Source organism: Chaetodon auriga, chromosome 13, assembly GCF_051107435.1.
Source record: "Chaetodon auriga isolate fChaAug3 chromosome 13, fChaAug3.hap1, whole genome shotgun sequence".
Taxonomy (NCBI): Eukaryota; Metazoa; Chordata; class Actinopteri; order Chaetodontiformes; family Chaetodontidae; genus Chaetodon; species Chaetodon auriga.
Window position 1 is genome coordinate 17643568 of NC_135086.1, and position 27551 is coordinate 17671118.

The following is a 27551-nucleotide window of genomic DNA, read 5'->3' on the forward strand; positions in this document are numbered from 1 at the left end:
GACACAAAGGTCTACCATCAAATAGAACTGTATACTGTATTCTGTATATTGACATTGCAGTATTTGACAGACATTGCAGTAAATCTATACAATGTGTGTTCCTGTATATTGTGTTTTGAATATTTTTTTGGTATTACCTTGAAAAACAAAAAACATGACAGAAAGCAACAGCAACAAATTAATATTTTCCTCGTGTTTAGAATGCAGCGCATCTCCAAGCAGGTCAGGCTCAGCCAGATGCTCATGAATACAGTTGTAACTTGGAGGCCTGCATGGGAAGTTATGTGCGGTGAAGTTTTGGAAAGCTCAAGGTCACTTCCTGTTTATTTGCACTTGGCCACATACTTGCTGTCAAGCCACTGACTACCTTGCTGACCCCCGTTGTAGCTGTGGCATATCAACAGGACAGTTACTGTATTTCATTTTACATTCATTTGAATCATCATTTTTTGTTTTTCAGCCCTCATTAAAAGTGAGAGGGTTATAACTTATGTACTTTATTCTCCTTGGACTGTCATCAGACAAGTATAGACAAGGTTACCACACAATTAGCCAGGCAATAGAAGTATTTAGTGTCATCTAACTAATCATTTAACCCTCAGAGACCTTCATGTAGCCGCCTCTGTCCCTCAATAACTGAAATCTGGAAAGCCTGAATGCTGTTCAAGGTGGTAAAAGCAAAAGAACAAAAAAAAAAGAAAAATGATGGTATGTTCTTCAGTGAGTAAAACAAAGGATGAAAATAGAAAGAGTCACTGGCCAGACCTTAGGTAAAGAAGACAAGGTGTACTTTTGCTTTTATTTCAGTCTTTGTGGAAGTGTAGTAATTAGCACTGAACTTTTCCAAAGCCATAATTAGTCTGTGTCCGTCCTCGCCCGCTTTATCCTCCCTGTCGTTCTCCATGCTCAGCAGTATGTATAAACTCAGTAAAAAGAGGAGAATGGCAACCAAAAATAACACATCTTCTTGTGATCATTAAGATGAGAAAGTGAGGGAACAGCTGCTTACAACAAAATAAACACATTAACACCAATGCTCCGCAGTGTGCAATCACAGAGGCCCAAAGAGACAGCTGTCCGCCTTTAATTACAATGACGTTCATCTTCTCTTTCAGCATTCTCACAACTTTCTAGACATCTTTGTTTTTATTTAGATCTCTCTGCATCCTTTTTTTCTTTCCTGTGCTGCAACAGCATGACTCAAACACGGATGTAATACTTTCATGCTAATAGGAAGGATTTTTACATAATATTTAAAGAAGTACGAAGCTCAGTGTAGATCAGCTCAGGCAATTTGTTCAGAAATAATGTAAAGATTAAATGAATCGGTTGATATGTTGGGAAATATACTCAATATGTTTCTTGCCAAGAGTTAGATGAGAAGATTGATGTCACTCTCAGGGCTGTCCATTACATCTGAAGCTGGAGCCAGCAACTAATTAGCTTAGCTTAGCATAAGACTGGAAAGGGGGCAACAGCTAGCCTGGCCCTGTCCAAAGGTGACAAAATCCACCTCATGTTGCCTCAAAACTCACTAATTTGCACGTTTTATGTTGCTAATTGAAAACAGACTTGAAGAATTCCTAAATAAGTTAAATATTTTCTATATTTTATTCTCCATCAGCAAATACACACCTCACTATCTCTACAACAACCTGTTCCTCAAAAGATCCCATGAGGGTCATTTCCATCTTATCTCAAGACCTCTTCTTCATGTTCAAAGACGCTGGACTGAGATCCTTTTATGAGGATTTTCAGATAGCAAACCCCACTGTGCAGTTTACCCCTTTTAAAGAGCACTTTCTCTTTTACATACAGGTTGGCTGAAAAAGCAGATTTTAAAGTTTCACAAGTTTCCCTGGGGTCTCGAGAGAAGGATTGTTTTTTTTTTGCAGAGCATATTGTTCCTAGTGAAAATGCAGCCAAACGATGAACAGAGAGAATGACAAATGAGGAAGAGGCCTGTGTTTTACAGGAATGATGCTTAATTACATACAAAGCTGCCATTTAGAGTCCATTGTCCTGCCTCAGTGTTGGCAGACCTCAGCACAATGTGTTGACTGCATCCTTCCTTTCTCTGTCTTGATTTGTTTTTCTTCCCCCATTTTGAGGGTTACACCGCATAACCATTCTGAACCCTTTATAATTTCCCCAGTAATCAGTCTGTTCTTTTTTCGTGGCAAAGCTTTAATCAAACATCTCATAGCCTCTACCAGCCAGAAATGTGTTATTCCGACAGAAACACAAAAAAGCATGCAATTACTCCCAGAGGACCTGTCCCTCCCCTCCGCTACAGCTGCAGAAAAGAGGGCACTATTCCAAACACGTCCTCCTCCTTTCTCTTCTCTTTCCTTTCTTCTGTGTGTTGGAAAATAACATCACCCAGCCCAAACCATAATGACAGAAGATGCAAATATGTGTTTTGTAATGTAAACTATGTAGAAACACTTAGTAGAACAATAGGTTATGGCTCTCCTCCTCTATGGAAACACCACCTTATGATAAATAATGAGGGTTTATAATGTAATTGCAGATGCCATTTGAAAAAAGGTTTACTTCTCAGATCCTTTGTTAGGTACAGAGAACAGATGTAACTGAAGCAAAAGCATGTGCCTATATTGTTGTGGTGATGAAGGTGATGGTGAGGGGGGCTTACACACATGCAAAACTAAAATGATTACCTCGATCTACCAATTTAAGACTACTGATTCAATGACACAGTTACACCTACAGCCACCTATAGTAACTATAACACAGCATGTAATAAACAATTTTAGGGCAATGGCAAAAAAGAAACGCATGTGATGGTGCTGCATCAGAATGTCCTTTAAGATAAAACATGTCCTCGTTGCCTACAAAATCAAATACAATGTGCAAACACAGCAGAGCTTCCCTCTGACCCAGACAGTAAAACAACAATGAAGATGGAAAGCTCCTTGCTTGCAAACAGTGGAAAATGTAAACTTCTTGTGTTCACAAAAACAAAAGCAGATCGAACAGAAGACAAACTTATATAGAGGCAGACGTTGCATTTATAGCTTATTGCTCTCAGTGCCTGCAAGGGAGCACTGTGCTGAGGCATTGCCTGGTGTTAGTTATTTTACTGGCACTATATGCTCTGTGTGAGCTGTTGTTGATTTGTGCATCTAAGCCTCAGTAAATCTTTTGACTTTTTGCAATCATGTGGCTGTACCTTAGGCAGATGATAGACAGATTATCTTAAGGTACCCAGTCAACAGTAAAAGTATTCTATTTTTGCAGTATGGACATCTTTTGGCAGAGAATATGCAGACTGCTCACAGAGTATACAGTTTTCCTTTTGCTATTAAAGAATACAGACAGATTTTTCCAAGCCACTATCTAAGAACATTGACATTACAGGAGAATTTGTGGTTATTTTGCTTGCTTATCTCATGATGAAGACAAAAAAAAAAAAAAAAGGCCTGCAGCATTGTATGTATGTAAGCCAGAGCCATATTCTGGTTTTATTTGAACAGTTTTTGTTGTTATTGTAGTTATTTCGGTGAAAGGGTTAAAGTTTATCTGGCATTTGTTTATTTAAGAAATATTAGCTCGATTCGGTCAATGTCATTTAGGGTAAAAGCCTGAAATGCAAAAGAGAAAGATTTTAAAAAAGACACGTCAGAGAGAGTAGAAACTTCCTCAGGCCAAACAAACAGTGGGTAACATATCGCAAAATTAAGTTATGTTTTCATGAAGTCGTGTATGTCCCAACCCCTCACAGATCTAGCATAACTAGTGTTTACGAGATGCTGCACAAGAGCAGGTCTCATTTTGTCTTCTGCAGGTTTCGTTTTAAGCGTTTCTCACTGCGTTTTTTAAACGTGCTGCCTTTGAACGCACCCCTCGCGTGCTCTCTCAGCGGTAGATTCGGATTGGACAGAAGACCGGTTGAGGAAAATGGGAGACGACTTGGGTGACGAGTGGTGGACTCACGAGGGTAATTCAGGTATCTTACTTAACTGTATGATCTTTGTTTTTTAGTGTTTCTGATACCTGTGGTCCGGAGGGTTTGTGTATCCTGACACTGAAACTCTTATCGGTAGTCGCTGACGCCAGGTCTTTTGGTTGTAGCTAACTGTAAGCTAACGTTAGCTAGGCAGCAATGGTCAGTGAGTTGCTTTAGCTACATTCGGTTAGCCGCTAACGTCAGTTGTCATAGTGTAAAACACAAGTTACCACGAAGTTTCTCTATAGCTTACCTCTGATTTGTACGACCAGGGAAAGTTAGCATTGGTAGCACGAGTTTTTAGGAGCAGAAGGCGTGTAAACACGTGTGTGTGTGTGTGTGTGTGTGTGTGTGTGTGTGTGAGAAGGAGAGAGTGTGTCTGTGAGTCATCAGAGAAAGTATTTATGTTAGTTGTTGCCCTGTACTTTCCCTTGAACCCTTCAATTTAGTTCTCTGCTACACTTTCTGCATTCATTCTGCTATGCCCATCTTCGTTTATAACATTATGCATAAACAGCAAGTTCCCTGCGGCTATTCCTTCCATGGCTTCATGCATTCTGCATACCAATAGAGGGCAGTCATGTCCTTCAAGGATTATTGACCTGATTGCTTTGGACAGCGAAGTGTTGCTGTGTTGCCGAGCAGAATGAGATTAAAGTGTATTTTCAGGAGGTATTAAACTGAAACGTTTATATTTAGCTTATTCAGACTTTACGTGAGACATTCCCTCTCTGTCCTCTTCTTTCTCTGTCTCTCAAATACACACAAACACATGCATAACAATACACACAAATCTCAGTACTTGTTTATGCAGAAGGGTAAAGTGATACAAGTTCACACATTCTGGTTAATACAATATGTCTTGCAATCATTGGATTTGTCCTTAGTGGCCCCAACCACACTAAGCTACATGTATAATAATATTACGACCTCTGTATATTTTGCTCTGTTGACTTTCAGCCAAACTGCACTGTAGAATCTTTTACTGTCCCTTACAAACTCTCAGTTTTAATGGTAGTTAGATATGGTAGTGTTTGTCCCATGGATGACAAAAGTACCCACATTACCTGATGAAACAAGCTGTTCAACTTTACAAGTGAGCATTAGAATTAAATCAACACATTTTTGATGAGTGTCTGGCATTACTTTCTTTACATACAAGAGAACAACTCAATTGTAACATTTCCTTTAATGTTGTTTAATCGTGTATTTTTGCTACAGATGTTTATTTTTTTACATGCACTGAGTCAGTTGCTTGTGTGACAAAAATGATTGATAGATGTGTATTTCCTTATTCAACTGGGCATTTATTAGTGCTTGTTCAGGATTTTTTTTTTTTTTTTTTTCAATTTTTTCCTGATACTCCATCTACATCTGCATTACAATCACAAATCTTTAATATATTTTGCATATTTTTTCTATGACATCTTTTTGGGCTGCAGTGCTAAACGTGTTTACTACTAAACAGGCCTGTTGGGCCTTTTCAGAGTCACCCGATGTTCACTCTTGATGATTTATTCACTTTTTTGTGAAGCAATTGTTGTCATAGTGTTATACTTTTGAAAGTGGAACATATACCACCAGCCTGGTATAGATGCTTTAGCCACACTATGGTGTAATGAACTGTGATCACACACACTTCCACTGTATTAATGTTTTGACTCCCATATTTGTTTAATTTAGCCCATTTGTGGAAAAAAAAAAAGTCCTATAACAGCTCCATCCTGAGCTCCAGCTAGTTGTGTTGCACTGTTCACCATGCTGAGGAAATCTGAAAGAAAATGTATGCAACTCTTTGTTTTTCTTGGTTGGCTCCTTTACCCTGACTGACATCCATTCCTTACTCGCATTGTATCGCAGACATGCTTGACAGAGAAGGTTGTGTAGCTGACTGAAAACTGACAAGACAGAAAAGGAGAGTTAAAGTCTGATAAGGCCTTGGACTGACATTGAAGTCTTAGAAATGAGCAGGAGATTCATGAGTAGCATTGTGACTTTTATGCTGATGTGTTTTGTTGTGTCTTGAGTGCTTAACACTCACACTCATGGCAAAGACTCTTGGTCGGCCTCTGTCACGCAACAGGCTGCCCCCAACTGTCATCAAATGCCTCATCTGATTTTCACCTTGCCAGTCGGTGAGATCACTGGGGTTAGGGGTTAATGTTTCTCCATATTTGTTGTCATATACCTGCTATGTTGGCTCTCCACCAGCCTCTCCTACCACAGGAAGTTATATGCTGTCCCCCAATACTGCCAGCTAGTATCGTGTGTATTTTATGTAGATGACTCAATTCATCACAACTTTGGCAACTATATAGACTTTATTAAAGCTATGTGTCTTAAGCCATTTAATTCAGCCACCATATATAGCCATATATAGTTGTGCTGACCTTAAAAACAAATAAACCAGAATGCTGTGATTAAGTTTTTATGGTGATCTAGTATCCAAATTATTTAAAGGAGCTGGCTGACCTCAATGCAGATAATAATCACGTCAGTTTATTTATAGGACTCATTTAAAAACAACAAATGTTAACCAAAGTAGCTTACAGTGACATGAGATTATTTGATTATTATAACCAAATAAAAATGCAGGTATAATTAAGAGGATATACGTTAATGAATAAAGGCCTAAAATAAACAATTCTGGGTGATTATTTAAAATATTAAATTATTGATAACTTAGTTCTGTTGTTTATCTTTCAGAAGGCCCCCACATATTACAGAAGTCATCACTTTGCCTTATGGGTGTGTGTCATTGTGGAAGTTGGATACACTGAGATGATATCTTTCTCTGAAATAAATTCATTATACTGCTCCTCATTTGTGTGCTGACATTCAGTGATGCAAACTCATATTACTGTTTCAAAAATGATTAGTTACACGTTTTGATTTTCCATTATATTTGGCAACTAACCCTCTTACCTTTTAATATGCTCCATAGGTCTTCCTCCCCTGTATGACTTACAGAGCAGTTTTAGCAATAGAAAGCTATTTTCTGTTTCAAACAAACATGTATTTGTGTGTGATCACTATTGAAGTGACACTGAGACCACTGACCAGTTTAGACTTCAGTATACAAAGAAAACAGGAAATTCATGAAGTAAGCAAATCAACCCAGCTGTTGACTGACTTTATGACTACTGCAAGAAAGTTTGAATCATTTATCTAGTCATTGGAAACATTGGGTTTAGCTGGCAGGAGATAATGTGCTGAATTCTTTGTCTGCTATGGGATTGACCAGCAATACATTGCCAGTTTGCTCACATAGTGCCTTGAAAGGGGTTATCAATTTTTATTTTGTATTTATTTTATATAGTAAATGAGGAAAAGCTGAGGAAATGTGTAAACAGATTATGCAAAAGTTGAAGAGGGATTTAATTGTTTATCAGTTGTCAGTTTCAAATGTTTTAAGACTCTGATAATTACAATTTTAAATTTATAATTTGTACTCAAGGTAGCAGAGGCTTTTACCAGTCTATCCACCATAAGATCTGAACAGCCCTACAAGCGCTGGGTGTTCCGAAGTTTATTGTGTCAGAAAAAAATGAGCTGAGTTTTCCAGTGAATATTTGAAGGAGGTTTCACACTTACAGCGTTGTGAGGAATTTTACTGTGGTTAAGATAGTGGGTGACTCAACTGGAATCAAACTCAGTAAACGTAAATATTTCCTATCACAGTACTTAGTTTCCTCGCTTCACTTCACTTTGTGGCAAAAAATTTGCTAATTAACAGATAAGAATCTGCCAGTATTCTTTACTTGTTTGATGTGTTATGCTGTCAGTGTGGGGTTGGCCTCGGTCTTTTTCTGATTTCAGCTGTTTTGCATTTAAATTGGCTAGCAACCTTTTGGCTGTGTTGATGTCAAACCCCTCTCACAAGTATTCAAGGTGAGTCAATAAAAACAACACAACACTTTTAATGAACAGCAAAACACATTAAAAAAAAAACCAAAAATTACATAAAGCACTCCACACATTTGGTTGCAATGATGTCTCTCTTAGATCTCATATAGTCACGAGACAGACATATCATACATTCAATAAAGGATTGTTGAAGTCAGTAAGTCTAGAGACAGACTAACTAGAACAATAGGATTTGTAAAGGTTCTTCTAGGACAAATACCACAAAGCATTTATTTGATAATTGTTACAAAAACCAACAAGCTGGGTTCTCAGTAGAGGAAGTATTTTGTTTTAGTTGTCTAGTTCATTACTATGACTGAGAACATAATACTGAATGTTCAGAATATATTTATATATATTTTTTCACCTAATCACAAAGGCCACTTACTGTAATATTTGAGGAATGTGAAGCTGATGAGGTAGCAGGGGATATAGTGATGCTACTTGTAATCTTGCCAACACCTTTGACATGACAGCCATTTGCGAGCACTTGAGTCCTTTGCTCATGTCGGAGATAGTATGGTCCAACAGGCTGTGGGACACTATGGGTCGCACCATTCAGAGACTGGACATATGGGCTCCCCAGATGGATATGGATCTTGTTATCCTCTCTGGTGATGATACTGGAACTTGTGTCGGTGCTGTTGGACTTCTGATGTTGCCAGTTGTTCTGCTGCTCGGGAGTCTTGCAGAAGATGGCCTGATTGGAAACCTCTTTTGGCTCTGGAGAACAGGTCCTGACTGTTACGATCTGAATGGGGGAGTTGCTGTGGTCAGGTGTCACAGAGCGTGATGAATTTGGACTTAACACCCGAGAGGTGGGTGTTCCGTTAAGCACGGAGACAGTACGGTCAGGGCTTGAAGGGGAGGGTTTAGTATTAACTGCAGAGTTCTGGATAATGGTAATTCTCTGCTTAGGTGAGGCTCCACTTGAGGGAATGACAGCAGTGCTGGTGTAGGATGTAGCTGTGTCTCCAGTGGGGCTGCTAATCTCGAGTGTGGCTGTGTTGAGTATATGGTGTGGTGTTACTTTGATGTGCAAGGGCTGCCCTGGTGTGTGTGTTAGCATCATCACCTCTCCGTTAACCTTTTGGTGCATATCTATGCCATTGGCTGAATGGCTGTTGTATTGGCATACGTTATTATTTGCACTGTTCAAGCTGTTAAGGTTGTTGACAAGAGAGCTTCTTCTGTTTATGACTTGTGCGTTGTGGTTTTCTTCCTCATCCTCATATTCTCCATCTATTTTCTGGCTGTAGTCAGGAGACAGGTTACCCTTTTCCTCAGTTTGAACCTCTTTGGTGGTCTGATAAAGGTCTGAAAAGTGTTGTCTCCTTGCACCAGGTGTAAAATTATTGATTTGTCTACACCGGTCCAGCTCACTACTCAGTTCCGTCATCTCTCTGGCCAGCTCTCTGTTCCTGGCTTCCTGCTGGGTCAGTTTTCTCTGCAGCATGGAGTGATCAGTCTGAACTCTGCAGATGGACTCCTCGGTTCCGATCAGCTTCTGGAGTTTCTCCTTCAGAGTATCTACCTCTCTGCCTAATAGCCTGGACTTAACCTGTTCCTTCTGAAGACGACAAAGGAGAACGTGTTCCTGGTTGACCTCCTGCTTCTCTGCCTGATCATACCTTGAAAGCTCCCTCTTTGCCACCTCCAGCTCCTCTGTTAGAGCCTGGGACCGCTTCTCCTCATCCTTAAACCTCTTTTCCAAGGACTCATAGTCCTCTTCTATCTTCATCAGTTCTCCCTCCAACATCTCCTTGTCTTGTAGAGTCTTTCGCAGCCTATCTAGCTCCTTGGTCAATTCTTTGACTTTGTTGTCCTCTGTTTGGCAGTGATGGTTAGGGTTGTTTGCAAAAGAACTGTGTGTGTACTTGTCTTCTTTTTCTTTTCTGTTTTCCAAGACCTGTAACCTATTCTTCATTGTGATTATTTTACTCTGTAGCTCTCTGTTCCTCTCCACCTCTGTTTGTAGTCTATCTTGGAGCTCATCTTTTTCCTTTGCCATGCTCTTAATCCTTTCCTCTAAATCTGCCTTAGACTTCAGTGTCTGCTGCCTCTCGTCTCTCAGTCTTTCTGTCACTGTTGCCAAATTGCTTTGCTCATTACTTATGCCGTCCTTCCTTTTGAGTTTTTCCTCAGCTTGTCGGAGCCTCTCGGCCATGGTCTTCCTGTCCTCTACCAAAGCCACAGTCAATGACCTAAGCTTGGTCAGATCCTGTCTAATCACCGCTTCACTCTTTTCCAGTTTACCTTCAGTGGCCTCATGTTCTCTCACCCTAGCTTTCAGAGTGTCAAGCTCACCAGACAACATCTTGCTAACCTCTCTCTCTCGCTCCAAGCTGCTCTTTAGAATACTACAGTCCTGTTTGCTCTTACCTAATGCCTCCTCTATCCGGTCCAACTCACTAATTCTGCCATTAAGTTTATCCACCTCAACTCTCAAGCTACGGCAGTGGCTGGTTTCCCGTGCTATTCTGCGGTCCAGATCTCGACACTGGTCCCACATGCGTAGCAGCTCCTCGTCCTTTCCCTCCATTTCCACAACCCTTCTCCTCAGTACCTCAACCTCTGACAGCAGACTCGGGGCTGTCATGGTGTTCTGGCTTTGGTTGACAATGGAAACTTGTTTGTGGTGCTCAGCCTTTTTTGCACTTTGGTAAGCAGCACTGACCTCCTGCTTGATGTGGTCAGTGAGAGCTGTCAGTTCTTTGACACGATGCGTCTCTTCCTGCAGCAGCTCGCCCAGATGCTGTTGCTCCTTTACAACCAGCAGTGCAAAAGCCTTCAGCTTGGTGAGCTCATCCTTTAGAGTTGATACTTCTCTTTCACTTTTCTTCTCCTTTATCTCCTGGTATTCTCTCTCCTTTACAATCAGGAGCTTGAGCCTGTAGAGAAAAACACATGATACTAATGTCAAACAGGATGTTGTGGATTGATTTTATTGTGTAACTGACTCTTATTTCAGCCTCCAAGGCCACTTTTTTATGTTTATACTTAACCTCTTGGCCACAGCTTTTAAACATCAATAATAGTTGTGTATTCCCAGCATAAACATATTTCATTTTCACAAGAATTTGAATCACAATTTCCTCCCTATTCAAACCTAAACAGAAGCTAGGAATATTTTCTTTTCTCTTTTGTACATGTCTCTCTGTGTATATGTGTCTAATTTGTGTGTGAGTGCCTACCTGTAAACCTTAAAACATGTAGATAGGCCCATGTATTCCATGTTGTTGTGCACTTCTCTCCAGGCAACATACGTTCTGTAGGATGTTTTGACTATCATGGCAGATGGTCCCTTGGCAGGGAGAGTTTGTTAATTAAGAAGTTCCTCTACCCTTGAGTACCCTCAGAACTGCACCCAATCACCCTCCTTCTGTGCACATAGAATGCTACCCCTTTTCCAGCTACGAGAGGGAGGAATTCCCCCTGGTTCCATAAGTAATTACAGACGGACTGCGTTTACCAAGTGCTGTCACTCCTCACATTTCCCCAAATGTGTACCAGCAATGTAGAAATGCATTTAATGCACATTGTACAATTTGTGTCATTTGTCGTTCCAAGTAGGCACGCTTCAAAGTGATCTCTCAATAGTTGATTTTTACTATATAGAATCAATAGTCCAGAATGCTGACAGTTAGGTCTACTTGCATTTATGTTCAAAGTCGACATATCATGTTTGTCATTTCACAACATATTAATATAATGCTTTCTAATGTGTCCATGTTGAAAACATTCTCAATGTTTTCGTTTTCTCTTTTTTCACCTTTAATAAGTAGAATGTGGAGAATTGCTATTGATTAGGGCACTTGATGTTAAATGTTAATGCATTGTGTTAAAGGTAAAGGTTGTATGTGTCTGTGTGTGTGTGTGTGTGTGTGTGTGTGTGTATGTGTAGTCTGTACTTTCTCTATTAACATACATATTGCTACAGTTATAATGTGTGTGGGTGGTTAAACTCACAAAAAGTTCATTTACCCTACCAACTCAATTTTCCAAATGGAAATTATGGCTGGTCTGGAAATTGAACATTGTAAATCATATATTGCTGAAATACATAGATTAAGAAACTACACTACATAGCCTCAGAAAAAAGCAAAAAGCTGGTAAAACTGGTAACGTAAAAATTAAATGCTACACATTTGAGTTTAAAAGCTTCAGAGTGAAACTTAATTTACTGTCTTTTCTCAATGTACTGCTTAGACACTCGTTTAAGTTCACACTTTTGCTATTTGATATCAACTTGGCCTTGTAAGGCAATCTCTCTATTAAACCTATGCTGACTGGCCTGTACTTACTTTGTCCGTAACCTCGTCTTGCAGTTAAAAAAGACGCTTTTAAGTGACGCACGTTTCTAAATGCACATTATATCTGTCTGCTGTTCACAATTTTCACTGTTCCTACCTGTACTGTGTTGTTGGCCTCTGTCCTTTAAAATCCTCAGAGAATAAATTGTCTCTACTCTTTCACCTCTGCCTTTCCCGGAGATCCCAGTGATGTGGACATTCCATCCGGAAAACCAAACATTATGAGAAGTGCTCTGCACACTGACTCTCACTCACGCTCAGTGGCGCCCATTACATCATCAGCAAGTCCTTATATGGGACTGTACAGGCCCTACTGCTGTGTGTGTGTGTGTGTGTGTGTGTGTGTGTGTGTGTGTGTGTGTGTGTGTGTGTGTGTGTGAGCGAGTGAGTGAGTGAGTGAGTGAGTGAGACAGACACTGTGTGTGTGTGTGTGTGTGTGTGTGTGTGTGTGTGTGTGTGTGTGTGTGTTGTTACTGGAGTTCGGCCCATTCCAGATGAGGTAATTGTGTAGCCATGCCAAAGAGGCTAATGGGAAGGACAGAATGTGTGCATGTGTGTGCATGTGTGCATGCATGCATGTGCAAAGAAAACTTAAGCTTCAATCACAATTCAAACTAGAAAGGCTAATACTCTCAGTTTGCAGGATTAGCCTCAGCAAACATGTTACCCATGCAATGTAACTGCTGGGCCTAACTTGGCATGTCCTAGGATCTGTATCTGTGTGTGTGTGTGTGTGTGTGTGTGTGTGTGTGTGTGTGTGTGTGTGTGCGTGCCCATGTGTTTTAAGAGGGTAGACATGTTTTGTGTGTTGTAGCTGCTTTGCCTGGGGCCTGATAACCTGACTGTGAGATGACATCATCAGTTCATTGGCCCTCAATTACATCCATATGCCTCTCTTGCTCTCTCTCTGCCCCCTAGGCTGCTTGTCTATCTTTTTCTGTCATTTTGTTCCTCACCTTACCTTCTTGCTTTTAGGTCCCCATTGCCTTTTTTTTTTCTCTTGCCGTCATCAATTTCTTCTGTATCCCTGTGTTCTCTTATGGTATTACTCAAGTCAAATCTATGTGCTCAGTGGAGCAGGGAGGGATGACAGATTATACTCTCATTATTCTCACGGCTAGTCTCGTCTGTCACAACAAGAATGACAAAAATCATAATGGAAAAATAAATTATATTTTTCCTGGCTCGATGATAGTACTATTCCAGGTGAGAAAACAAACATGCAGGTCTTATGTGTATGATGCATGTTCCCTTCCAGGAACACTTACTAGCACTATGCCTCCCAGCTTTCACTGGGGAAATATACCTCTGGTGGTATTTCTTTCTGTCATGCAAATCCATCTAGTCTCCATTTAAAGGAGAACTGTTTCCCCTGTGTCATGTTGTCATCACACAAGAATTTACAGCCTAAAAGACGCACTTAAAGGTACAGTGTGTAAGATATGGCAAGAATTAAGTTTAAAATGGTCAAAAAATGAACTAACATTATCAACAGAATGTGAAAAAGTAAGAGTTCTGATACTATGTCAATGATATCTGTGTATTGTATTGCAGAGATGAAGTTAGCATGCTAACCAGTTGGCCCTGGCATGTCCTGTCATATAGTACCACTTTGTACCTCAAGTTGATTTTTCGATAGTATAGCCCCACATAGCCTCAGCTGAGAGATGTATGTGATTTTGCTACAAGTGCTCTTAGCTTTCTTAGCCAAATAAACAAAATAAACTGTAACATTTTCCGTCTTGATTAATGTCAAGAAAGGAAATATTCTCACACCTATTTTCCTTATTAAACAGAAGAATACAACCGTACACATTCTGAATTCAGTTTTCTCGATTTTATTGAACTAAGACAAGCTTAATTACCAAGGTAACTCATTAGAAAACATGCTTCATTCGAACACGACAAAAAACAAAATAAGCAAAACTTTGATTCTCCAAGTTCAGTGTGGAAAATAATTTGGTTCCGCACACTGCTGATGCCCAACCTTTCTGTCTCTCCTCTCCTGCCTTATGGCTTTCCCGTACCCCTCTTCTGCATCTTCAGCATCCCTGCAGAGTTCTGCTTGGAGCTGCTGTAAATCACGTTTGCACTATTTTCCCTGTCATCAGACTAGCCTCCTTAGGTCTCAGAGGCTGTGTTCTGTCCTGATTTGGCCGTGTTTACTGGGTGGCTGCCGAGCCTGGTTCCCTTGCATGCGGTTTAAACATCAGCAATCCCCTGGTGCTCCAAGCTCTTGGTCAAATAATAATGCCACTAGCTGCATGGCTAACTGAGCTAACTAGCAAATGACAGGTAGTAGCTACAGCCAAAGATAGTTGTAGCAAAGAGTATAGTGAGCAGCAGTTAGCAGTTATTCTGGTGATATGGTACCCCCTATTTGGGGTAACTTTTGACAGGTGGTCAATTCTTACATGTCATACTTTCAAACCTTTCTCAAGCAGTTTCATACCAAGCATGAAAACCATGTATATTGTTCAGATCCTTAAAGAAATCAAAAACTTGTGCAACAGTACTGTATGTTTGTGCAGCAAAAAGACAGACCCTAATAGCTGCTGTGGACTTCTTATGCTAAACTCTTTGTACACAGCCAGAGGAGGAGGAAGAAGCCCACTGTTTAGAAATGTGCAAGCAATCTTTCCATGCTTATTGAAAGTTTCTGTCGGCTCCAGATTCAACAACTCTGTACTGACACATTTTATTGGAGGAGAATACTTTCTAAGCATTTTAAACATATCAATACTTATTTCTTGATCAGGTGTCACTTTGACACCTTTGGTTTTATAAAAGGACTTTATATATCAGTTTGGTGTGCCAACAGTGGAGTCAAAAGTAGAGAGTAGGTCTGCAGTATACCCCAAACTGTGGTGTTGTCTTAACACGTAAATTCTTCCCTTAAAGGACTATACGGCCTTGATATATAGTTACTCGCTACGACAGTTATGTAACTCAGTGATGTAATGTGTGTATCTCTGCCTTGTTGGCATTCTCTTTAATCCCTTAATTGGTCAATTACAATGGTGACTGCCTGTTTCAAAGTCAGAGATCACTGTCGTTGGTATAACATTTCATCTTGACTTGTTTTTGGTTTCTAGTGCCGATTACCTGATGTTGAATGCACTTAGCTGTTATTTACAGTAAGCAGTCTTGGGCAAATTACTGTCAAAATGTAATATATACTACTAGATACTGCCATTTTGAAGAAATAAGATAATTTGCTATAGTACTGTCTCAGCCTCAGTGGTCTCTGTGACAATGCTAGCTTCTTATGTGATTGGCTTTTGCAGGGATTTTGCTAACAAGCTTTATCAGTTTTTCCTACTTGTGTGTCTCACACCACAGATACGCTCTCATTTTAATCTACGCAGCTGTCTGCACTGGCTCATTGCAGGCTCACATTTCAACTGTGGCCCTCAGGTGTAACAATGACCTGTAGTGTTTATTTATGCTTTCATTTTTTGGACAATATGCTCCTAAATATTAGGTTGATGTCCAGCATAAAGGCACTGAATAAACACACACACACACACACACACACACCTGTACCTTTTTAGCTGAACGCTGGAGCTATAGCAATCGCCCACATTTCCCATCATGCTCTGTTGGACTGAGTAGTTTATGTTGCTTTACTGTTAATTTTTCAGGTTAGCTTGTTAGCCGCTAACTTGCTCATAGCTGAAAGCTGTAGTGCCCCGCTGGACAATATGTAAAGTCAAGCTGAGACTAATAAGACCATTCTGACTCGCACATACATTTATCTGCATTTACACACAGTTGGCCCTGACAAAACATGACAGTGTGTATGTATGACACTGAATCTCCCATGTTGTACAGTGATCTGATGAAGCTTGTGTATCATTAGGTGTTCCTGCACCCACCAGACCCCTCACAGTATGAGAAACCATGAAATGAGGAGTTATTGTTGTGCTTCAGCCAATCATGTGGTCTGTGTATCCACAGGACACATGGTAGATGATCACTGTGACCTGTGCGCTCCATTAGCAGCTGACAAACCTCAATATATGAAACCTTTTATCCCCAATGTAAGACATGATCTGGACAGTTATGTTTTTGCTATTTTGTGCGTTATATACAATCCTGATTCCAAAAAAACTCAGGGCACTGTGTGAAACATGAAATAGGATGTGATTATTTGCTTTTGCTTTTTTGATATGTACTATATTTACTATTTGGTAAGTTGTGAGCAAGTAACACAAGACATCTCTTGTTTTCACAAACTTTATAACGGTGTTGATACTTTGGTTACTGAGAAGATTTTCAAATACATAGTATTTGGTTTAGAAGTGGTTACTGATGTGATATTCACAGTAGCAGCTAAACTTAATTACAGTCTTCAAACAAATAAAGAAATGAAGAAGGGCCAGGTGGAGTTGTATTTATTTCAGATTAATTTTGCAGGTGAACCACATTTCTAGTTGATTTTATTTGTGCTGTAAGTGAATGGAAACTGTTTAAATCCTTTCCAAACCAGCCACAGTATTATCAGCAGTGGCACTCTGCTCTTAATGGATATTCTACAAAATGCTATAGAACAATATACAGATCATATAGGAAATAATCCATGAAAATCTGTGATGCAGGTAATTTGAGTAAATAATAGTGATCCCACATTCTTAGTTAACACTCCACTAACTGTGTTATATATTGAGAGAGACTATTTGTTTCAGGTTACAAAACATTAGGAAATGGATCTTTCCAGTCTAAACCCCAATCACTTGCAAAATGATTATTGGCTGTGGGCGTCGGTAGTTAGCTGCAGATCACATGAGGGTGTGGTCAATAAATCCGCCCTCGTAGTTATTCTGCTTTGAAAGACTTTTGTCAGATAAGGTCTCAGTAAGATGAGACGTTTCTCTGGTTGGGGAATGTGAGAGAGAAATCCGCTTCATTCCTCGTATTTCCTATCCACAGACCAACTCCCAGACCAGAGTTCATAAGGTCCCGTTGGCATTGCATTGCCTGCCCTCAATTACAAGCATGATCCGATCCCTCAAAGGCATTTCCAAGAAAACCCTCAAACATTGCCAAAATGTAATATGCCCCATATACGAGAGGAGCACTCTGTTGTCATTGCTCCTATTTTCATTCAGGGGTGTAATTTAGAGATATTGATTTATTTCTTTTTTTTCCTTTTATAGGTTCTGCCTTTGACAAATCCTCCAGTTGTACTTAGCACTGCTGTATGGGGTCATAGAAAAGGCATATTGAAAATGCAAAAAGAAAGCAGCTGTTCAGACACTCTGTCCCAGCATTCTTCTCTTCATTTATCAGCATGTTTAATAAAATTGAAGGAATGACTAAACTGACCTCATATGCTTGGTTATAACTAATAAATGGGCCCAACAGCTTGCAATCAGAACAACGGTTCTGCTCTGAAGTGATGCTCTGCCACTGCCAGACTCCTATGGTAATTTATACACATCTTCTTCTGACACATTATTGGCTGAGCCAGCAGATGGTGGATTTGAGTGTGAGGGATGGACAGAACAGCTGTGGGTTTCCGCAACGGCACAGCCAAGTTTACTTTATCCTTTTCCTTTGAGCAAAGTCTACAAAACGTTTCCTCCACCACGATTAACCAGAGAGGGGTTTTTTTGTTTGTTTCTTTCATTGACTGCTTGTTAGCCATGCTAGCAATGTACTTATAGGCAAATCAATGTGACCACGATATCTCAGCAGTTATTTGATGGACTTGTATGAATTATTGTGCCACCATTCATGGTCCCCAGATGAGAAATCCTACTGACTTTTATGGTAGCTTGACTTTTTCTCTAGCACCACCAGCAGGTTGATGTCTCTACCACTGTTGGATCAGTTGCCATAAACTTTTGTGCATTCATTCATGGTCATAAAAGATAAATTGTCATGATGATGATGGTCCCCTGACTTTTCCTCTAGCCCTCCATGAGCCTGATTTTATGGTCTTGAGTGAAGTTTTAATTTGACCAATACTTGGTTTATGACTACTATGACAAGACTAATGACATTCTACTTTGTGCTGTTTAACAAATGTCCACATGCTAAGACACAAAACTGAGATGATGAACATAACATTATATGTACTTTGGATCAGCATGTCAGTATGTTAAGTTTAGCATTTAACCCAAAGCACTGCTATGCTTAAGCGTAGCCTCATAGAGCTGCTGACATGGCCGTGGACTCTTAGTCTTTTTAAACAATTTTTGTAAATGATCTGCATTCCTTTTCTATATCTGTAGCACTTGATGTATTGATGAGAAGGCCACATGTGTGAGAGTGAAATCATGATGGAGTTTAAAAGTGTAGAATGGAGCCTGTGAAAAGTTTGTGATTCAGAGCTAGATGAGAGCATGAATGTCTTTTGTGTGTTCAACATGTGTGTGTGGTTAATGCTGAGATGCTGCCAGCTCAGCGACAGACCATAGGAAACACACACACACACAGACTTAGAGCATGTTCTGATAGCTGAGGTTGGAACAACCAGATTGCTGCATTGTGATGTGCAGATGTAATCATCCTTTGACACGCAACAGGGATCATACTATGGCATAAAGTGATTATATGCCGTGACTGGAATTTACCGTATAGTTCACAGTGAAACAGGTCATCTGTTCTGCACATTGCACCTTGTGGAGCTACTTTCTCAGGAAAATGAAAAAGAGAGTGGGGTGGTGATTTTAACCCAGGCTGAGTGGTTCTCTTGGCTCAAAGCATATGCTTTGAAAAGAAACGGGGAGGGAGATTGAAAGATAGTTGAAGAGGATTTGGAGTTGGAGTGGAAATTCTTTCAGTTAAATATTTAGGCTACTACAGAGCAAGATGTAAGAAGGACAGAATGGAGAGAGAGATGAAAGGGACAGGCATATCGCCATGTGCCCTGTGTTGTTTACCCTGTGGATAAATGCAAGCATTGACAGCTCAAACCTATTTGCGCACATCTCAAAGAAGCTGAAGTGTAGTTGGAAAGACAAAGAAGAGGACAAATTTAAATGTGCACAGACAAAAGAGCGTTGCTGTGTGAATTGATTGTGAATGTGCTGTCAGGAGCAGGCCAGTTATTGGGTTTTAAGGAATAAGAGTAGAGCTTCAACTATTACTTTCAGTATTGAATAATCTGTCGGTTAATTAAGCCCAAGGCTAGGGCCAAGACAAAGAAAAGCAGCAAATGTTCAAAGTTGAGAGGTCAAGGCTAGGTAATGTTTAGCTTTTTTGCAGTAAAAATAACTAAATTAATTAATTGATTAACAAAATAGCAGTAGAGTAATGTTCTGATGATCTACTAATCGTCTAATTGCCTCAGCCCTAGATAAGAGGTCATCAAGGGAAAGATGAGAAAAGGATAAAAGTTGAGTTACGTGAAGTGACGTTAGTCTGAGACAACAAACACCTGTTGACAGCCCAGACAGTGCAACGACACAATTTCATCATGCTGTCAGCCCGTACTTCAGTTTATGTGAGAAGTGTTATTTTATTTTATTTTTTTTTTGAAGACTCATGTTCTGAAAAGGAATTCATAAAGAAGGGAAGGCACAGAGAGGAAAATCCTCAGTGTTCAAGCAGTCAGAAATGTTTGAGCCACACAGGGTTCACACTGCACCACAGACATGCTGTCTACTCATGTATTAATCATCATTAGGCCAAGATGAACCACAAAGCCTTTATGTGTGCATGTTTAAGGGTTCCACATTGTATTTGAATAGACAGAATTCTAGTAAACTTAATCACTCCACTGGCATGACTATTTTTGGTCTTTAATTGCGTGTGTGCCTGTGGTGGATCAGTAAAGCGTTTTCATTTTGGCACACAGATGCAGACAAGTAGTCTCCTCCCAAGGCTGCAAGCCCAGTGCGGGGCCAGTCTCTACACAGCTAGATTACAGAGTGGACTCGGATGGTACATGAGCCGAGACAACCAGGAACTTCAACACAACTGCCCCGTTGTGGGCCTCAAATTGCATAGGAGAACCAGTGACCACTGTCATGTTAGACCTAGCTATACCCATAGGCCACATCTAAATATGCTCTCTATTTGGGAAGGGAATCTTTCTACCCACTAGCAAACCCTCAGCACATTTGCTTGATTTTGTAGAAGGATTCATCCTGTTCTGCGTGGTACTGTTGAATTGGGCAGTAGGGTGCCAATTTAGACCGTACATGTAATTGCATGCGACTGCATGTTTATGTGTTTACAAGGGAGAGTGAACAGAGCCAGGCTGGCCGCAAGGTCTAACCAAGTCCAGGATGTAATGGACTGTGTCTGAGTGGAGTAACTCTAAGTACAGTCTTGAGGTCACATACGCTGGGGTGGTAGAAATGCAGCAGCCAAGAGCGCCTTTGCTCTTTCACTCAGCCATGAAGAGCATTACAGGCCAACATGGACTAAAAGAATCTAAGCCTGCACAAGTGCACATCACAGAGCTCAGATCTGGCTTGTTCTGGTGTGCCGAAATACTTTAATCCCTTAGCCTCTTCTACAGTAGCTGTAAATCCTCATCTATTTACATCAAGAGGGATTCTGAAAGGCATGGCTATTTCTACAAGTCTAGCTTCAACACAGGCTACCATTTCAGTGGTAACTCTAAAATATCAATGTTTTCTTTTGTTAGACATTCATCTGAACCTCTAGGGTTTGGTGCACCAACCTCTCTCTGTCCTGCTCCAGCAGAGTGGTAAGGCAGTTGCTCTTATGGGTAAAAGCCCTGTGGCTCTTCTCTTGCTCCTCTAGTCTGAGTAGGGTGCCACTGTGAGACCGGGACACCTCCAGGAGCTGCTCCAGCATCTGTTTAGATGAGCGTTTCTGGGTCTCCACCATGTGGTTCAGCTGAGAGAAAAGGGGAAAGCAACACAGGGGGCTGTGAAGAGGAAGATGACAGTGTACCTTGACTAGTGGAAGGGTCTCCAAGTGTGAGGGAATGCTTACATAGTATGTAAATTTGGCAGGTGAAGCTTTTGTTGCTGCATAAGCCCAATGCTGGAATAATTACAATTATTCCACCCAAGTTACAATATGAAGCATTTTCCCACTTAACCCCTTAATGGAATTTTATTGGAGCAATTTACTGGTTACTTTACTGGTTAATTTACTGGTTAGGATAACCTGCAGATGAAATCTTAAAAAAAAAAAAACATCCCTTCAGATTTATAGTCATTGCATGAGAATAAATCCAGCACATGCATAGTGAATAAAAACAATAACAAATTTGTGCAATAACACAGCTGCATTAATGCTCTTATGTCAGACAGTAATACATTCACCTCGTTAACTTTGATTATCCGCTCCATATGGTGTCTAGTTTCTTACTATTGGCTCTTGGTACCTCAGCAATTGGTTTTTTGTACACATCCTGCAGGTGGTACTGCTGGGCCTGGAGGGAGTCTCTCTGCAGGGCACGCAGCACCTTCTCCGGTCCACTGAAACCATAGTGGGCCCCCAGTAGAGCTGAATCTGTCTTCTCCGATTTCAACACAACAATTACCTCATCTCTGGCCTAGTGGGACAAACATTGCAGGAGAACGCTGGGTTTAATTTCAGTATCTTATGAGAGCTGTAGTTATAGTCACAGTGCAATTGTGACTTTAGTTTGGGGACTTTTGAGTTTAGCTACAGGATGAATGCAGCATGTGAACAAATAATCCTACCTGTAGCTCTCCCTCCATAATACTAAGCAGAAACAACAAGTCATCACGGGACAAGTCTTCTCTTGTACATCGCCTCCCCCGCCTTTCTCTCTTGTCTCTATGAGTAGTGATTTTTGGGGGCTGGATGGGGTGGAAGAGAGTCTGTGAGTTGTGTTTCCTTAGATCATCTTGATTCCAAGAAAGCACTATGCTGCTTTTACCAAGGGGGTGCATGGCTTTAAGTCCACCTAGGAGGAACTGGAGAATGAGAAATGATTGGCAGCTGAACATAAGCGTAAAGAGAAATATGAGCTTCTATCAAAGAGATGAAAAAGTAACTACATTAAAAATTTCTCCTAGCTCCCTCCAAGCTGATTTAGCAATACAGCTTTGCAGTGCGTGTGCGTGAGACAGCCGCTTGTTTGTGTGTGAAGTGAATTGATGGCACATAGCTGTTCTACTTGGTTGCAGTGTAGCATGTGATTTAAAGTCAAGTCTCCGCTGCATAGAGTCCATATATCCAACACCAGTTCCCACAATTCCAAAGGAATTCATTAAATTGAGGAGACATCCTCACAACAAACACTTTGACAGTGACTAGAACCACATTCATGGTCCGGTTGTAAAAGTTTTTCTGTAGTACCTGCGTTGTATCTGAGCCATCAGCTCAGAGAGGCTGAGGCTCTCCTGTGTGTGTGTGTGTATGTGTATGTGTGTGTAGCTGTGGTAGAGTGTCAATAAATAGTCATATCCCTGCTGTTTATCATGGAGCTTCAAGAGAAAGAATGCAGTTTGGTGGTACTTCTACAGCAATTAAAAACACAAGTCTGAAAGTCTGAAAAATACTAAGTAGAGAGTCAGTAAAAATAGAATAAACTCCTGTGAACAATGAGTCTTAATCAGCATATATTTGAAAATGAGAACGGTTTCACAGATTCCCACTCAAGGCTGGAGGCTGGCAGAGGTTGGCCGCCCACCTCTGATTAGAGGGCATTAACATTATTTTTTATATGGATTTCATGATGTAATAAGTCTGAACCTGGTGACTCTATGGCAGCATTGGCCCTTCATAGTTCAGCAAGCTTTTTAACAGTGGATGGCGTGTTGAACCATTTTCAACTCATGAAATGCAGATTTTTATGAACTTGGCAACACCAGCATTGATGTGCTTCATCACAGAACAGTCATATGATTTAGTTTGTTGCTCAGGAAACACCTTTACATGTGCAATACCTCTTTAAACAAGGTCAGATATTGTGTTGTAGCAGCACAAGTGGTTATAGTGTGATTTAAATTAGTGACCGATTTATGCAGATTATATAAGCCTTTATGGGCTAATCCAAAGTCAGAAGGCCTCTTGTCATAACAGTTAGTGTTACTGAAATGGATAGGCCTGCGTCTGGCATTACTTTGTGTGAGGCTTATGTCATCTCATAGTCTTACTCTTAGCACATTCACAGCAATCACTGTCAGTATGGCAGACAAAAGGACTAAAGGTTGCCAGAAAGTAGGACCTTGATTACTGACCACATCAGAGTGAGATGTGTACGTGGGTGTAATGTGTGTTATTGAGGAAAATCACATCAAGTGTTGGCTGGCCAGATTTCTATGACTTGGTGTTCTCATCTCATTTAGAGACCAAAAGCAAGAAGGTTCATATTAGTGAAAGATGATGTAATCTCCCCGCTCTTCAGCTCTGCTGCTTCAGTCCAAGCTCTCACAGTGGCTGGGAACGCCTATTCCCTAGTTGGTGGTCAAGTTTCTTTAGATAAGTTACTAAAGGCCCTTGTTTTTCACATCTTGCGGAAACTGCAGAAAGCAATTAGGTGAAATATTAAGAAATGTCTAAATGTCTGTATATGTTTTAAGACCTCCTCAGACCTTTTTACTGGTGCTATTAGTAACTCTGTTACTGAACAGGAAAGCAGTCAGTCAGACTCTCTCTCTCTCTCTCTCTCTCTCTCTCTCTCTCTCTCTCTCTCTCTCTCTCTCTCTCTCTCTCCCTCCCCCCCTTCTCTTTCTTCTTCATTTTTCTTAGTCGTTCTTTCTCTTACACAAGTGCACACACACACACACACACACACACACATACACGCAGACAGGCGGAGCATCTGCTTGTCGTCACCAAGGCCTGAGAGCAACCTTGAGTCTCTCTAAACAAGATGAACAATTGTGCATGAGGGACAAACATTGAGCAAGAAAAACACCAAACAGAAAGCCCTTTAGCTGGTTGAAAATGTAGCGAATAACACCTTCAGATATTGAATCCTTGTGAAAGGGTAAGCTTACTTAATAGATGGAGTCTGCATAGAAGTATTTGCTATTGGCCTCTTTGTGAAAGAGTGACTGATCTCAACCCCCCTCCCTTCCTTTTGATACCCTCTCTGTATCAATCAGGAAGACAGATGAAGCTGTCTTAGCTGTTCCCGAATTCCTTTGCTCCACTTGTTATCAGCAACGGGAAGGGATGATGGAAGCTCTTAAAACAATTGCTGTGGAGTTTTCATTGGATCAGTTTTAATCAAGAGTTATTGTGCTCAGGAATCTGGCCAACTGAAGTTGAAATAAAGATATATATATTCACAAAACCTCACAACATACCGGACCATTTTCTTTGTTCAGAGGCCCAGATTCAAAGAAAGAAAATGGTCAAGGTTTTGGACTGAAGAGAGCCTTCGTCTGTCCGCTTACATAGGTTTAGCTCAGGGTATGCCAAGATGACGAAATGCAATGGAGCTGTGGTGGCCTTGGGCCTGTTTTCCTTAGGCATGAGTGTATGTGCTGTAAATATATATATATTTCTTTCTCTGCTCATCATATGGTGCTTGGCTTCACTACTCCCATTACTGAGTAGTGAAGCCAAGACACATCCCTCTGTGTCCTTGCCCTTCAATTGGTGATGGAGTCTGAACATGACATGAGTCAGACTGGTCTTTCTTTTGTGTGGTCACAGCGTCTAGACCAGCACATGCATACTGATGTCTAAACGCACTGCCACACGATGCCAGACATGTGAAAATACCTCTGAACTTAAGTTCTGGCTCAGAGCCAGAGTCTGCCTTAATAATGGTTGCCAGGGTTGCCCCACAGAGGACTGTCCGCTGGCAGGCAGGTTGGCAGTCGTACATGTGGCTTGGCCGCCTTTGTTTATTTATCTGAACACAATCCAGGGGCAGCATGCCTGCATCCCTCCTGCCTGCCCTTGTCTGCTCAAAAGGGCACCGGCTGCCCTCAGGATAAACCATTACCTCTACCAAAAAATAATCCCCCCCAATCAAAACCGGTGTTGTTGTTAAAGTAAAGTGAGGTGAAATATGGTCATGGCTTTTCAAACCAGCTCCTTAGACTCTGTAAACTCTGAAGTACGTTTTATTTTTTTATTTAATCTCAGGCTTTTGTTTTAGAGTAATTATTTAATTATCTTTTAAAGGTGCAAAATGTAAGAATCTTCATTAAAATTGTTCAAAATTAGATACAATGAACTCGAATTATCAACAGATTGTAATTGTACCTCAAGAGACAGTTATCTGACAGTGTAGCCTCCCCCTCCATAGTTACAGCTTGGAGATGTGTGCGAGCAACACATTTGCTCAGTTTCACAACCTCTCTTAGCTTTTATCATGTAAGTAAAAATACAAAGGCACACTTTCTGAATTCAAGTGTCTCTTTTTTACTGGACTAGTTAACTCATCATAAAACACACTTCCTTCATTCTCAACAGAAACAAAATAAAGCTCACCAAAACCTTGGAGGTCGGAGTGTTGGATGTGAAAATGTTCTTCATAGGGTCCCTATAAAGTCATTTTGAATTTTTTCCAGATTATATTAATTTTTTTTTTTTTTCCGGAGTCAGTGTTTTCCAATTACATTTTTCTGAATTTTACTGTCTTTTACAACAGCATTTAAACTCATGATGGCTCATGATGATTTCAGCAAACCACCATATGCAGCTCAGGCACAGACCTTGACAGAGGCTACACACACATCCAGCCAACACTCTTCTTGTTTACAGTGCTGGACCAGAAATGGACATTGCTTTTTAAATTTTCCATCAGAATAGACCTGATTTTTTGGAAATTGCAGACAGATTTTGCCAATTTCTGCAGTATTCCACATTTTACAGTTGATTTGTTTGTTATTGGCAAATTCATAGAAATCACAGGGCCCTATGTTCACCTCCCTCACTTGCTTTTTTACTTGAAGAGGAGGAGGATATGAAATGGTATCCAAACACACCCCAGCTAATATGATATTGCTCTTCTAGCTAGAGAGAGGTGAATAATGAACAATTGGCGCAAGGATGCTGGATTAGAACTTGGAAAATATATTTTTCATTTTAAGTCAAGTCAGTTTTATTTCTGTAGCCCAATATCACAAATCATAAATTTACTTCAAGGAACTTTACAGTCTGTACATCATACAGCATCCTCATTTCTTAGGCCTTTGATTCAGATGGGGAAAAACTTTCCCCACAAAAACTTTAACGGGGAAATAAATCGAAGAAACCTCAGGGAGAGCTGCAGAGGAGGGATCTCTCTCACGGGACGGGCAGACATGCAATAGATGTCTTGTGCACAGAACATACGGACATAGCAGAGTTACAATATGCAAACTCAGGATGACAAAATTATAGACAGATTGTTAACACTGAAACAATTGGATTCGGGAAGACGTCAAGCAATTTCACTTTCTTAAAGCTGCATTACTCTACTAAACATACTGAGCAGTATGGTGGAAGGAAAAGGAGAGGGAAAGATGAGCACAGTATTTCCCCTGAGTGTCCCCCCCGCCCCCCTTTAACAAGCAAACAACCTGGGCTGTGGCCTCCAGGTAATTTAAGTTTGAGACCCCAGCTCTAGCTATTCATTCTCCATGAGCAGCTCATATCCACTTTATATCCACCTGCCATGGGAGGCTGATTCACTCTCTGCCCTAGAGTCCTTTATTCATCTCCAGTTTCCAGGGTCAAGTTGGCACAGCATTCTGTAATATGCATTTTGTATGGCTGATGTATGTTTTGGCACGAGACCAGTACTGCAGGCAAGATTGGTACCAGTATTGTAACAGAGAAAATGATTCAGTTAGCAAGCCAGCCAGAGAGCACGGGAGATGCTGAGCAGCATATAAATTTATTTTGTCACCAGAAATGCTGCTGATGTACTTTATGAGTGTGGTTAGGCTGCACTTATTGCTAAATGCTTCATATACTGATGACTTTAGCATAAAGAGAGCATTAGATGACAATCAACCACCTTCACGTAGCTGTTATAATAACTCTCTCTAATGACATTTGCTGCACTGTTCTAAATGTTAGACTATTGAATTTTCATGACCAGGTAATTTACCATAGTATAGAGCATATTTATCATCTTGACTAAGTGTGGACTCAGTATCTTGCCTTAGTGGAGGTATCAGAATCAGTACTGGGGGAGAGAAATGGCTTCTGCATACCTGATTCTTATGATAACCCCATTTAGTTTTACCATGATTCTTTCATTCTTGTGGATGCGCTCAAAAGATTTTATACCACCCACCTATCTTTGACTCTTACTTATTTTTTACGGGAAGGTTGAACTGACAATTTTGTCATGTCCACGCGTATGAAGTTATGTCAGCAGAGAAGGATTTAGAAACTACAGAATGCTTTCGGAAACATTTCAGCCTTTTTGCAACAGTGCATTTGTTAACTGTAGCAACTATGATTTATGCAGTTATTTTCTGCCTTAAATATCCTTTCCTTTCATT

At 40.5% G+C, this 27551-nt stretch overlaps 2 protein-coding genes across 3 annotated transcripts in view; one reads left to right on the forward strand and one right to left on the reverse strand.

The window, feature by feature from the left end:
- Positions 1–3845: 3845 nt before the first annotated feature.
- cmss1 (cms1 ribosomal small subunit homolog) overlaps positions 3846–27551 on the forward strand; it is a 35717-nt gene continuing 12011 nt past the window's right edge. The window contains exon 1 of one of the 2 annotated variants that reach the window (XM_076746562.1): positions 3846–3970. In XM_076746562.1, coding sequence (XP_076602677.1) covers positions 3922–3970 — 49 coding nt within the window. In that variant the 5' untranslated portion in view covers positions 3846–3921. Of the gene's footprint in view, positions 3971–10571; positions 10675–27551 lie in introns of those variants that run through there. The other variant, XM_076746561.1, reaches the window with a different exon arrangement.
- LOC143330213 (filamin A-interacting protein 1-like) lies at positions 7867–10565 on the reverse strand. The gene has a single exon (XM_076746557.1). It carries the CDS (start codon positions 10473–10475, stop codon positions 8244–8246), a length of 2232 nt encoding a protein of 743 aa, XP_076602672.1. The 5' UTR covers positions 10476–10565; the 3' UTR covers positions 7867–8243.